The sequence below is a fragment of the Lipotes vexillifer genome, unplaced genomic scaffold, assembly GCF_000442215.2.
Source record: "Lipotes vexillifer unplaced genomic scaffold, Lipotes_vexillifer_v1.1 scaffold672, whole genome shotgun sequence".
Classification (NCBI taxonomy): Eukaryota; Metazoa; Chordata; class Mammalia; order Artiodactyla; family Lipotidae; genus Lipotes; species Lipotes vexillifer.
This window is the reverse complement of record NW_006787454.1, coordinates 68,628-81,462: the sequence shown is the minus strand read 5'-3', so window position 1 is coordinate 81,462 and position 12,835 is coordinate 68,628. Positions and strand designations below refer to the sequence as shown.

The 12,835-nt window shown below is 42.8% G+C and overlaps 1 protein-coding gene across 2 annotated transcripts in view; it reads left to right on the top strand.

Moving 5' to 3' along the window:
- MTHFD1 (methylenetetrahydrofolate dehydrogenase, cyclohydrolase and formyltetrahydrofolate synthetase 1) overlaps nt 1-12,835 on the top strand; it is a 58,586-nt gene that overhangs the window by 39,458 nt on the left and 6,293 nt on the right. For both annotated transcript variants that reach the window (XM_007460060.1, XM_007460061.1), the window contains 9 exons: nt 326-428; nt 2,327-2,403; nt 3,029-3,169; nt 4,718-4,786; nt 5,056-5,167; nt 5,262-5,401; nt 7,648-7,689; nt 10,102-10,202; nt 11,058-11,235. In XM_007460060.1, coding sequence (XP_007460122.1) covers nt 326-428; nt 2,327-2,403; nt 3,029-3,169; nt 4,718-4,786; nt 5,056-5,167; nt 5,262-5,401; nt 7,648-7,689; nt 10,102-10,202; nt 11,058-11,235 — 963 coding nt within the window. The remainder of the gene's footprint in view (nt 1-325; nt 429-2,326; nt 2,404-3,028; nt 3,170-4,717; nt 4,787-5,055; nt 5,168-5,261; nt 5,402-7,647; nt 7,690-10,101; nt 10,203-11,057; nt 11,236-12,835) is intronic.

Genomic DNA, 12,835 nt, shown 5'->3' with positions numbered 1-12,835 from the left:
CAACTGTTTGATTGAAAAAGCTTTTCCTTTCAATATGTTTGCATATGGTGAGTTAGGTACAACACTTTTTGGTCACTATGTTTACATAGGGCTTCGGTTTAGGGAAATGCCTCTGGTGCTCAGTGATAGGGACAAACATGTTAATAATACCTTTGTACATGTGTGAATGGGAAATAAAGATTGAGCCAAAGGGATCATAGTTTTCCCTTCTGAATTTAACATGGTTTATATTTCCCCTATCTGGAGATAGGGATAAAAAAATTTTTTTAAATCATATCTGCTTTTGTTTGGTTTGTCGTATTTTTTAATTTTCCTACCTCTTCAGAGACTAGGCATTGAAAAGACTGACCCTACCACACTGACAGATGAAGAGATACACAGATTTGCAAGATTGGACATTGATCCAGAAACTATAACTTGGCAAAGAGGTACCAGAGCAGGGTGTACACCCCATTGGTTTGGTTATACTGCACACCCCATGCCCTCCCTTAGAGTTGGTAAAATGGGAGGTCCATAGCTTGTGTGTTGGTATTTTCATGGTTAAGGCCTGACTAAGATGGCGACTCACTCGTTTTTCTGGCCACCTCCATCAGTCTCCCTCCTTATTAGCTGTAATCAAACCTCCTTTTGTTCGGTTAGTTGGACATTTTGCTGGCTCTTCAGTGTTCATTGGCGTGAGGGGGGTTTTAAGGAAGTTCATACATAAACCAAAAATAACATTTTGCAACTTCCATTTTATGCAGAAAGTTTTGGTGTCATTAAGTAGAGAAGTGATGTTTAATCACTTCTTAAATCATGTTGCCCTTTATTCTTAGAACTCTTGTCTGGCATAAGTGACTTGATTTTTCTTGTAGGTCTGGAGCTTGCCTGCTCACTTTTACCTCATTTTCTTAAACTCTCTTGTAACAAAGTAGGTAGCCCTCAAGGTTTAAACATCCAGCAGATTGGTGAGTGAGTTGCCTGGTTTCCCTGCCAGATGTTGCTTTTCTCTGTGTCAACTAGCATGGCTTAGAGTTTTATTTTGTACCAACAGAAGAAATTTTCATCTAGATGCACAGAATGCAGCAGACAGGCAATTTATTGACTGTTTTTGTGACTGTCATTGGCTCAGTAACTGTGCTAGCTAATGGCATGTTTAAGGCAACTCTCCTAATATCTAAAACCACACTGATATTTCTCTTCCTTTGCTTCAGTAGCTTTAGACATATGGTATAATATTTTATGAGGAATAAGCTTAAGATCCATTTTGAAAATTTATTATCGCAATCATTTTTCCTTTGCTTTATATGTAATTCGTGCTTTCTAAGAAAGTAGAAGCAGACAAGGGAAAACATGGATCATACCCATTGACTGGCTGTTCTATACACAGAAATTAGATGCAAGGAACTAGACACTATTTTTTAAAAAAAAATAAGGATAAACTCCAACAACTCATTACATCCTTCACTTATCAAATGGGGTGGTGTGTGTGTTTCTCCAAGTGCTGCACAAGACACTGCTTTTAGTGTTTAAATTATTACAGTCTTTAAGGAAAATAATTTGGCATGTTATCAAGTACCTTGAAAGTGCCTCTCCTCTTTGACCCACCCTAAAAGAGTGTGAACTGGTTTGCTGCTGTTTTTCATTTTGTGTTTTGTTGTTATTTTTGGTATGTCATACAAAAAACAAAATGGGGAATACACTAAAATGTTCACCGTAGTTAGACCTAGGAGGTCTAACTAAGTTCCAAGCCAGGAACTTAGACCTAGGAGGTAGAATTAAGATTAGTTAGTAGGTTGATCTTTGCCATGTTTTCAAGGGTATGCAATTGGAAAGATGTTCTGTCATCAGAATGGAAATTACTTCTTCTAAGTGTGCTAAAGGAAAGAGCAGGTCTGTTACCCAGCCTGCTTCAAAAGGCATTGCCTTTGCCCTGGGTTTATGGGCCTTGTGTGTCTCAGGGTTATGTAAGATCAGTGAGTCATCCCACAGAACAACATAAACCTCGGCCTTTTGAAAAACTGGCCTGCTCTGTTTTTTTGTGGAGTGTGGCATATGCTTTGAAACAGATTCCAGATTTCTAGTTAATTGTTTGAATTCTCTAGGAAGAATAAACCAAGCCACCCTACAGTCTTTAATTCCTGCACATTAATGGTATGAAAACATCATTTCTAAACTTGGACCCATATTCTAGCTTTACCATAAATTTTGAAATCAAATATTATAGTCATTAAGTTAGATTTGTTGCTTAAAATTCTGCTGGCTCCTTTGACTTTATGGTCCTTTTCCCTCTCTACTATATCTGCTGTATTTTCCCTCTCTACCGTATCTTCCTTTTCTACCGTAGTGCTGGATACCAATGACAGATTCCTGAGGAAGATCACAATTGGACAGGCTCCCACGGAGAAGGGGCACACACGGACGGTAACTGCCTGTTCCTTTCTAAGTAAATTAGTTCATGGGCACTAGATCCTTGCTGCTTCTATCCTCCTCCATCCCCTCCTGATCAGCTGATACTGCCAGGTGTTGTTCTGCCTTCTCTCTTGTAAAATGAGAGCGAGTAGGTGTGTGGTATTGAGCACTCCTGACAGGTTTTGCAGTAAATCCCATGTGTCACCTGTGTATTTTTCCCCCAGTATTTTTTCCTGGAGGTGGAGTGCCCCAAGTGAACATCCCTGTACATGAATTGATTAAAATTGCTTTTTTCTTGTGGCCATTTTGCAGTATGTCTCTTCGGTGTAAGAGCTTCTGAGTTAGTCCCTTGTATGTTAGGGAAACCATGATCACATGATTACAAGCTGCCTTCACAGGGATCATTGGTCCTACTAGAACATTTATGTGTAAAAATCGACTACTCATGGTCTTAGAATAACTAATTACAAATTTTTGCTGTTGGAAGGTTATTTTCATTAAGTTCTTTTTGTGCTGTTCTTTTATTCTGTCCTTTTAAGCTATTTGTTTAAGCCTGGGATGCAAACAAGGATTACTTTTGCAAAATCCACGCTTCTGTTTAACAGTTTTCCCTGATGCGTCTTTTCCCTGCCAACAGGCCCAGTTTGATATCTCCGTGGCCAGTGAAATCATGGCTGTCCTGGCTCTCACCAGTTCTCTAGAAGACATGAGAGAGAGACTGAGCAAAATGGTGGTGGCATCCAGCAAGAAAGGGGAGCCCATTAGTACCGAAGATCTGGTGGGTACCCGGGCACTCCAGACTTGGCGATCCATCTGTGTCTGTTGTCCCAGCATTTCTCAGCAGTTACCACTGACAAAAACTGTGGCATACTTAAGATGCTGCAATTAACTAATAAATTCATATGATCTTGTTACTTACTAGATAATTATGAAGTTTATAAAAAGTACTCCATAGTGAGTGATAGATGGTATGCTCCAATAATAGACCACACGTGGTTTGAGCAATATCTTCAGCCTGTATTTCCAAGAGAGGGTGTCTGACTTCGGTTTCAGAGAGCATCAGGAGTCCATGTGAGGCCCTTAGAGGTGAGCTTTGAGTCACCGCCCGGCCTCTCCCCATGACAGGCCTCCCTGCACAGAGGCCTCTCATCATGAGGCTCGGCACCATATCCACGCTGATGACCACATTGGGAACAGCTCAGCCAGTTCTTCTAATGGTCCTGCTATATTCATTGTCCACATCAGGATTCTTTCTGAACTATCTACATGGTATTATGGAGTTTGAAATGAGATAATCTTATAGATTACTTTTTTTTTTTTTTTTTAGCTGCATTGGGTCTTCATAGCTGTGCGTGGGCTTTCTCTAGTTGCGGCGCGCGGGGGCTACTCTTCATTGCAGTGTGCAGGCTTCTCATTGCGGTGGCTGCTCTTGTTGCGGAGCACGGGCTCTAGAGCACAGGCTCAGTAGTTGTGGCTCACGGGCTTAGTTGCTCTGCGACATGTGGGATCTTCCCGGACCAGGGATGGAGCCCGTGTCCCCTGCGTTGGCAGGCAGATTCCTAACCACTGTGCCACCAGGGAAGTCCCCTAGATTACTTTTTTAAAAGCCTGTTTGTGTTCACATACACCAAAATGGTTGGCCTATGATTAGCGGTCTGTCAGATGAATCCGGAAAAGGGGGGAAATATTAATTTCTTGTTTTCACAGTTAATGTGTATAAGAACAGAAATTGTTTTAAATTTTTACAGCAAGCCAGGAACTTAGAAACTCGTTAAAACTGAGTATAAGTGGGATCCATAGCTTTATCTTACAGTGATACCAGTTTGTTCATCTGTGGTTGGATGGCTTAAAAAGAGGGACATGATATATAAGAGTTGGTGTTGAACTCCTGGGTAAATTTTCAGTTTAAGGTGCAGGAGACACATATTAAATCAGGTTTACAGCCATTTCTGCCCAGACACCAAAGTTACCTATAATTCAGTATTCTTAGGAACTAGCATTTCCATACCATAAATGAGTCTAAAATGGATTCTCCACATCGATCAGCAACAGAGCTTCACTGAGATGCTTGTTTCCAGGGTTATGTATTTTTCCAGAATTTACATATGGATGTCATTTTCATTCTCTCTTCTCCCTTAAGATAATTGGCAACTTTATTGTACATCCTGAAAAATAAATAAACAAATGAATGGGTGGTCTAGTTTAGGTAAAAGTACTCATTGGTCCAAGATGGCTAAAAAAGGAAGACTTAAGAATGTTGAATTTTGGCTTCAAAAGGTAGGTTTTTTGGTGGTGGGAATCAACCCTTCATGCCTTCGTTTTGCAGGGAGTGAGTGGGGCATTGACAGTACTCATGAAGGATGCCATCAAGCCCAATCTCATGCAGACATTAGAGGTGAGCAGAGTGACTCCTGCCTTCCTGGATGGGTTGTAAAGCAGATTGTTCCTGGGGAGTCAGAGACCTTCGCTCCCTGGTCATCTCTTTTTTCCCATTCTTTCTCATAGTTGTGACTGGGACTTTACTGAAATCTAAAAGAGGCAGCTTCATACTTTCCCTTGGGAAGTCTTTTTCTTTTGGATTCCAGCTAATTTTGGTCCCCTTACCGAGTGGTCCCTTTTGAAGCAGGATGTGCAGCTTCGCTCATGATGTCTTGCTTTCCACAGGGCACTCCAGTATTTGTTCACGCGGGGCCATTTGCCAACATCGCACACGGGAATTCCTCCATCATTGCAGACCGGATTGCACTCAAGCTTGTTGGTCCCGAAGGGTTTGTAGGCGAGTGCTTTTGCAAAATCAGTGATAGACTGTTTTTTCTTTTAACATCAAGGGAGTTGGGATGGCATTTTTACAGTTGCTTTTCTCATGACAGTGACTGAAGCAGGATTCGGAGCAGACATTGGGATGGAAAAGTTCTTTAACATCAAATGCCGGTATTCTGGTCTCCGCCCGCATGTGGTGGTGCTTGTTGCCACTGTCAGGGCTCTGAAAATGCACGGAGGCGGCCCCACGGTGAGGATCAGGAGTTGGAAGAGGCTGATTATCAGAAATGTTCCGAAGGATAAAGGGAAACTGGATGACTTGTGCCAGTTTTTTCGTTAAGCTGCTCTTGTCCTCATGACTAATGGGTTGCCAGAAGCAGGGGATGTTCAGACGGCTCTTGTGCTGGCCGCCTTATCACTCCTAGGCAGTACCAGCTCTTGGCATTTTAAGAGGGCCGAGGTTGTCTTCATGGCCTACCTTTCGGAGCAAAACACCTGATAATATCAAAACCCCTCCAAGGACATGTGCTTGGCTACATGTACAAAAAACTCCTTTATGTTCAGACTGTTCCTTTTAAATCTGAGTCCCTTTTCCCTCTAACGGTGATGCTGGCAGCCAGCCAACCAAACCATTTAGCTGAGATAGAGGTCAGCCCCTTATTGGGAGGTGGGTGCTGGGCAGGACCACTAACAGCTTGGAGTCAGGGGAGAAGGAGCTCCGGACTGCCTCCAGGTGATGGGGAGAAACAGGTCAGCATGTTTTATCTTCAGCTCCAACCTGAACTTTGTGTTTTCCTGAATTCATACTGCTTAGAAATTGTACTTTCTGCTCTATTATTTTAACACCTTTTCTTCAGCACCTGCATGTGAAGACATGGTGCTCGTTTTCAGAAATTAGTTGAAGTATTAAATTCCTATCCTCCGGGAGCTGGTCTAGTAACTTGATAAATAAGCCTCCCTCACCTACAGAAGAAAATCACTGTTTCTTAGTGTAGGGGTTTTCCTGTTATAGCAGTTCTCAAGAATGTTGGTCTCAAAACTTCCTTACGCTCTTAAAAATGATTAAGGGCCTAAAAGAGCTCTTTGTTCAGGTGAGTTATGTCTGGTGATATTTACTATATTAGAAATTAAATATTGACATAAATATTAACATAAATAACATTTTTTTAAGTGAAAAGTGACTATATTTTCCAAAACAACATTTAGGCATTGTACGTTTTTCAGATCTCTTCAGTATCCAGCTTAATCGAAGACTGATGGAGTCTCATCTTTGGCATTTGATCTGTTGTGATATCACATGTCACAACCTTTGGAAAAGTCCATTGTATACTCAGGAAATAATGAGAGTGAAAAGAGCCATAATGTCTTAGAGTTATGGAAATAGTCTTGAACTCTTGGACCCCATGAAAGGATTAGGTCCCCACTAAGGGGAGAGCCACTGCTGTCACAACCCCAGCACACCTCTCCAGTTGTACTCGTCCCCGAGGCGCTCCTAACCCAGGATGCCCCTTTCTGCTAGGCGTGCAGGACGGACTCCCTTTTCCTTCCTGATCATAACCAACATTTCTCTCTCTTGCACCCCCTCACTCACCCTCACGCCTTTGCACCTCCTCTCCTGATCTCATGTCTGGAAAACACTGTGGGCGCGTAAGCTGGCAGCACTGAGAGGAGAGCTTTGTGCACAGCTCTGCCGGGACCCTCGCCTGCTGCTCCTGTTACCTGCTGGAGCCACGTGCGGTCCGGACCATGGGCTCAGATCCCTGCTTCGTGCCCTGCCTCTCCGAGGCCCCTTTGGAGTTGGAGCACCATGGTGTCTCTGAGGAAAGGGAGCAGAGCAAGCTGAAGGCTTCTTAATCACTGTCCATTGCCCAGTGGGGTCCCTGGAACTGGCGCCTTCACCCCTGTTGCACTTCCCTGTGGATGCAGCAGGGCTGACCCACCAGGTACCTCTGGAACAGTGAGCACCCACAGAGGAAGAAAATCCTTGTGTGTTGTTTCCCTCTTGTTCCTGTTGCTCACGTGCCCCATTCAGCCCCGCAAGGGAGTGGGCTGGCTCCATGGACCAGCTCACAGACCCATCGCAGGGCATCTGACTTCACGGCAGATGTCTCAGGGTGGCTTTTGGAGGACTCACAGCTGCCTTGTTCTCTACACTCAGCTTTACCTCCACCCCCACTGCTGTGTGCTTCACTCGCTGGGGTTATTGCCCCTGCCAAGAACACATCCCTTCCCTCACCTGCCTTCATAGATTCATTCCATCTCACCTCTTCAATTCAGGCCACGAAGGTCTCCCACTCTGCTCAAAGCAGTCATTTGTGTTCTGTGCCATAGTTTTGGTCATAGCTCTAAATCCTTAGGGCAGAAGACAACCTTCTACTGCTGTGTATCCCACAAGCATGCAGCTTCTGGCCTTTAACACATGGCAAAGCACTGTTTAAAGCTGAACTCGATAATTGAAGTAGAAAATGCCTCTGACTTTGCTTCTTTTCCTTCCAGGTTACTGCTGGACTTCCTCTGCCCAAGGCTTACATAGAGGAGGTAACTCCTAATTACTTGGCCTAGAAAGCACCACATTCTGAATCAGCATTTCTCAACCTGGCCCATTTAGAAATGACTGGGCTGTCGCTATGACCCAGGGTTGCTCTTGGGAGCAGAGTGTGCTAACAGGCCTGCAGTGTGCTAAAGAACTGTACTGAATGAAACAGGGAAGAAATGCCTCATAAAGCAATTGCCGGCATAGGATGTCGCATAGGATGTCAGTAAAACTGCTCCCCTAGACCAGTGGTTGGTTCTCAAGCAGGAGCAATACCCCCCATCCCAACCCTCACCCCAGGACATTTCGCAATGTCTAGAGACATTTTTGATTGTTGCAACTTGAGGTGGGGAGTGCTACTGGCATTCAGTGCGTAGAGGCCAGGGATGCTACAGTGCATAGGACACTCTCCACTATAAAGAAATATTCAGCCCAAAATGTCAGTAGTGCTGAGGTTGAGAAAGCCTGCACTAATCTCATGGAAGTTTCCTTGTCTTCCCTGCATTACCTCGTTGATTCTCAAATGCCGTTCATATCAGAAGCAAGTAGGGGCCTTTTTTGAAATGCTTTTTCCTCTGCAGAGTTAAATCCATATTAAGGGGCCAAGATAGGGTCAGCATCCTGGTTATTTTTCTAGGCAGTTTTCATAAACTGATTTGGTTTATGGCATTAAGCAACGGCTCAAGGAATTGTGAGCTCAAACCTTTTCATATTTATATCATTAACCGTCAAAGAAACATCTCTAGCACCAGTTTGGGGTTATCATGTGAGAGATTAGGCCCCCGAATGAGATGGTAAGCTCAGCTGCTATCACTGTTGATTCAAGTTTTCTGCCTTTTTTGGAGGCTTTTAAATTGTCAGGCAGTACAGGGTCACTTTTCAGCCCCCAAATGAAGTAATTCAAAAGCAGCTAACAAAGAATTGCTGGTGCCTTCAGTTTGCCTGTCTTCTGAGTTATGATTTGCCTTTTATGGTCATTTGTCTGATTCATGCGTAGGAGGGGAATTCACAGTTCTGGCCCTCCTGCCACCCCGCAGCCTTTCCTGCATCTAATTAGAGCAACTGCCCCTCACCGGCCCAGCTGGTGTCTTCATTTAAGAAATTCTACTTATTTAAAACTGTTCTCAATCAATCTTACATATTAATTGGTTTTCATGTGACTAGAGGTAAGGAATTAGCTGTGCTCTTTAGAATGTCAACTAAATTCTAATCTCAGTTTTCAATTATTAAAGGGGGAAAAAAGCATAAATCATGTATATAATGATCTCAGTTGTTTTCTGTATCTTACCTTTTTTCTGCTGTTTTATGGAATCCAAAAACCAAGCGCTATTACTGCTGGGTTTTACTCACGATCTAGTGTCCTTATTTTTATATAAGACTATGATATTTTCATTTTTTAAATACTTAATGTATTTTAAGCTTATATAATAATATACCCTTTGTAAAAAAAATTAAATAATACAAGAATATAATATATATATGATTTGAGTCCCCTGTTAACAGTTGGTATCTCTCAACATTTAAAAAAATTCCATGAATATGCACATGTATTTTTGTATTTGTCCAAAAATGGGATTAATTAATCTCTTCATAGTTTTGCCATTTCAGTACATCTTTGAGAGGTTCCATGCTAATACAGATTTTCGCACTTTTCATAACATGTACCTGATACATATTTATCGAGTGTATATATCATGATTCACTGGCTCAGTCCCCTACTGAAGGAGCTTTGTGTTGTTTGCAGTTTTCCCATGCTGCAAGCAGTGCTCCAGGAAGCGTATTTTAAAATATTTTAAAATGTGTTTCCTTAATTACTTTCCTTTAAATTTCATAGTATTTGGTTCTTAAAAATGGTATTTATCTCATTTCTGACACAAGAAGGTTTATGGTTCTAACACAACATTGTAAAGCAACTATATACCAATAAAAATTAATTTTAAAACAAAAGGTTTATGGTTGAGTTCATTTAAACCATGAAAGCATCACTGACGACTCACTCCATGTTTTCTGACAAATGCCACACACTATGTATGCTAGGCCCTGTCTTCTGATGGCAGGGTCTGTGCCATGCTGAACAGAGTCGGTTTGTACTGCTGTACCATATAAGTACATACAACCTATAAAACGGGTCGTAAATATAATTTATTTAAAGGCAGCTGATTCCATTCAAACAGCAAATAAGCTATTAAGATACAGCACGATGAGGGCAGATGCACCAGCAAATCTCACCCTTTCAGGGCAGCCAGGACAGGAGCACAGCTCACTCTAGGGCTGCAGGCTCCAGCATGTCTCTGTTGGCTTGTCCTGACAGTGAGTGGCTTCTGGATCAAGGAGACCGTTTCTCTTTTAAGAAGAACCTGCAACTGTTTTCAGTTCTGCTCTCTGACCTCACAGACCTTCCACTGTTGTTTCTGCAGAACCTGGAGCTCGTTGAAAAAGGCTTCAGTAACTTGAAGAAACAAATTGAAAATGCCAGGATGTTTGGAGTTCCAGTGGTAGTGGCCGTGAACGCCTTCAAGTAAGTATAAAGTGTAAGAGTCGAGGGGGACTGTGGAAGACGGCCAGCAAACATCTCCTGGTGCTGATTGTGCAGCCCAGCTTTTAGCTTTGTTCTCTTCTTCAGTTACTGCTATTGGTTATTAAGCCTGTGCTTTGGGAGCTGTTGATGAGAGCCTGCCATATGACAGGCACCGCATATGTCACAGGGGACTTATCACCTCACTTGCTGAGGGTCCAGAGTCAGATTTGGCTCCTGTGGGTGCCCTTCTCCACCAGGTGAAGTGGGTAACACACAGGCCAGAAGTTAACTGTTCTTTTTGGTCTTTAAAGGCCTTTTGTGCTAAGAGAAGGTCATAGCCCTACACAGTTCCATTAGTTCACCAGGCCTGGTAGGATGTTGTCTTGACAATTTGTTAAACGTATTGAGCTGGAAGTGTTCCTGTAAGAGAACTTGGGTGGGTTGTTTAGTTATCGTAATGCTGGTTTTGGTCTTGTTCTGATGGTCTAACCACAGCAAAATAGGAAGCAGAATTTTTGAAAAGCTAGTATTTATCGATTCCTTATGATGTGCCTAGAATGTTTTAAGTACTTTGCATGTATTTACCGTCTAAACCTCATAACATCCCAATGAAATAAGTGCTATGATTATGCCCATTTTACCCATGTGGACACCAAGGCACATAAAGTTTAAGTTACTGGCTGAAAGTCACCCAGCTAGTAAATTGTGGAGCCAGGGTTCAAACCCAGGCAGTATTACTTGATTAGTGTCTGTTTATCAGTGGGTAATTCACATGGGTTTTAATGGCAAAAACATGACAGATTCTGTCCTCTCCAGCCATCGTCAATGCTTTAACATGAAGCGCTGCCTTTACAGGACAGATACGGAGGCGGAGCTGGACCTCATCACCCGCCTCGCCAAAGAACATGGGGCTTTTGATGCTGTGAAGTGCACTCACTGGGCAGAAGGGGGCAAGGGCGCCCTGGTGCTGGCTCAGGCCGTCCAGAGGGCAGCTCAGGCACCCAGCAGCTTCCAGCTCCTCTATGACCTCAAGGTGGGTTACCTGCTGTATGCAAAAAAACAAAAAGCACAATGCAGTTTCTCTGTGGCTGCTTCTGCTTAGGGCCTGTGTTTAGCAGCTTCAGCCTGTGGGTTTGATTCCCATGTAGGTGAGTTACACGACCACAGCCTGGACTCTCAACTCCAGACAGCTTTCTTATCAATGTACGTTGCTGCTTACGGGCAGAGGAGGGCGTCCAGGCAAGAACACCCCGGGAGGTTGGCTCACATCCTAACTTTGAAAAGACTCACAGTACAGTCCCTTTGCTGGCAGGAGAGAGGGTTACATATAGAAGCAAGAGTCATGGCAAATTGGCAAGGGGCTACATCAAACTCAGAAACATTTTCCCCAATATAGGGGAAAGCAGTGTGGTCCGAAGTGCACTTCCTGGTACGGGCGCTGCCTCAAATTCAGAGAAGCACTCAGGTGCAAAACCAAAGCACCTTGGCAGGCTTCAGCATTCTTTCCATCACTGAGTAAATTATGGTACATCTGGCTCAGGCAGAAGCACTGCTTATTCTGGGATGCAGTAAAGACAGTTCACAAAAATGTTGTTATTGTAGGGTTGTATTTTGTTTTCAGTTCTCTGTGTATTTGAGGATGTGATTAGACATAGAGCAGTATATGCCCACAGTAACTGGAAACTGTTAGGGACATGGGATGGGTGTTGAAGCTAGTTCTGCTTGTATTATCTAGGCTGCTTTTTGGCTTGGTTTTTAGAAGATACTCATAAACTTTCAAAAATAGCCATAAAAAGGTAGACGGAAGAAACCCTGTGACTCTTGAATTTTAACAATCTCTTGTTTTCTTTGCCCCTTGCAGGTATAATACCCTTATATCTTAGTTACAATTAATTAACATTCTCCTATTGACATGGACATTTTCCTGTTGAGCTTTAGTTTTATAGACTGGTTTGAAAACCCGTTCAGCCAACCATCTTTTTAGGAAATGCCCTAAACACAAGTTTGCACACAAATACAAAACATTTATAGGCACCCTTTCTAAGCCCCCATCCACAGTACCTGAATTAGGAAACCCAGTCCTTGAAGGCGAGCAGGAAGCCTGGAAGAAGTGGGGTAATGAGGACTTTATAACCCATTTCTACTTGGAACTTTTCTCTGTTCTGACAAACAGGAGGCTGCCACTTTTTGTCTTAAGCATCTGTTGGTCTTAAATCACTCCTCAACGGAAGTACTTTTGCTTCAGAAGTTCTGAATATGCTGGCATTTATAGAGCTCCAATTATAAGAGGCATATGAAAGTAGTTCCTACTGGATCTTTATAGAGCTGTAATTGAATAGACAATTATATTTATGTCCATTATACAAAGCTCCTTCATAAATGATCACTTTAGTTCAAAAGAAAATGTTTATTTTCATTATTTAAGACAATGATTTCTTTCACAAAACAAAACTCAGTGTTCCCTTAGCCTTAGTTGCTGGGAGCATAGAGTCTGATATTGCCTAATTTCAGTGATTTGCTCACCCAGGTTACCTGTGAGTAGCTGTCCTTCCCATTTCCTTCGGGTAGTTTCTCCCTGTGCTGTTTGCTCTGAATCCTAGTGCCTCGAGCTAGGCTGCAGCAGCATTTAAGAG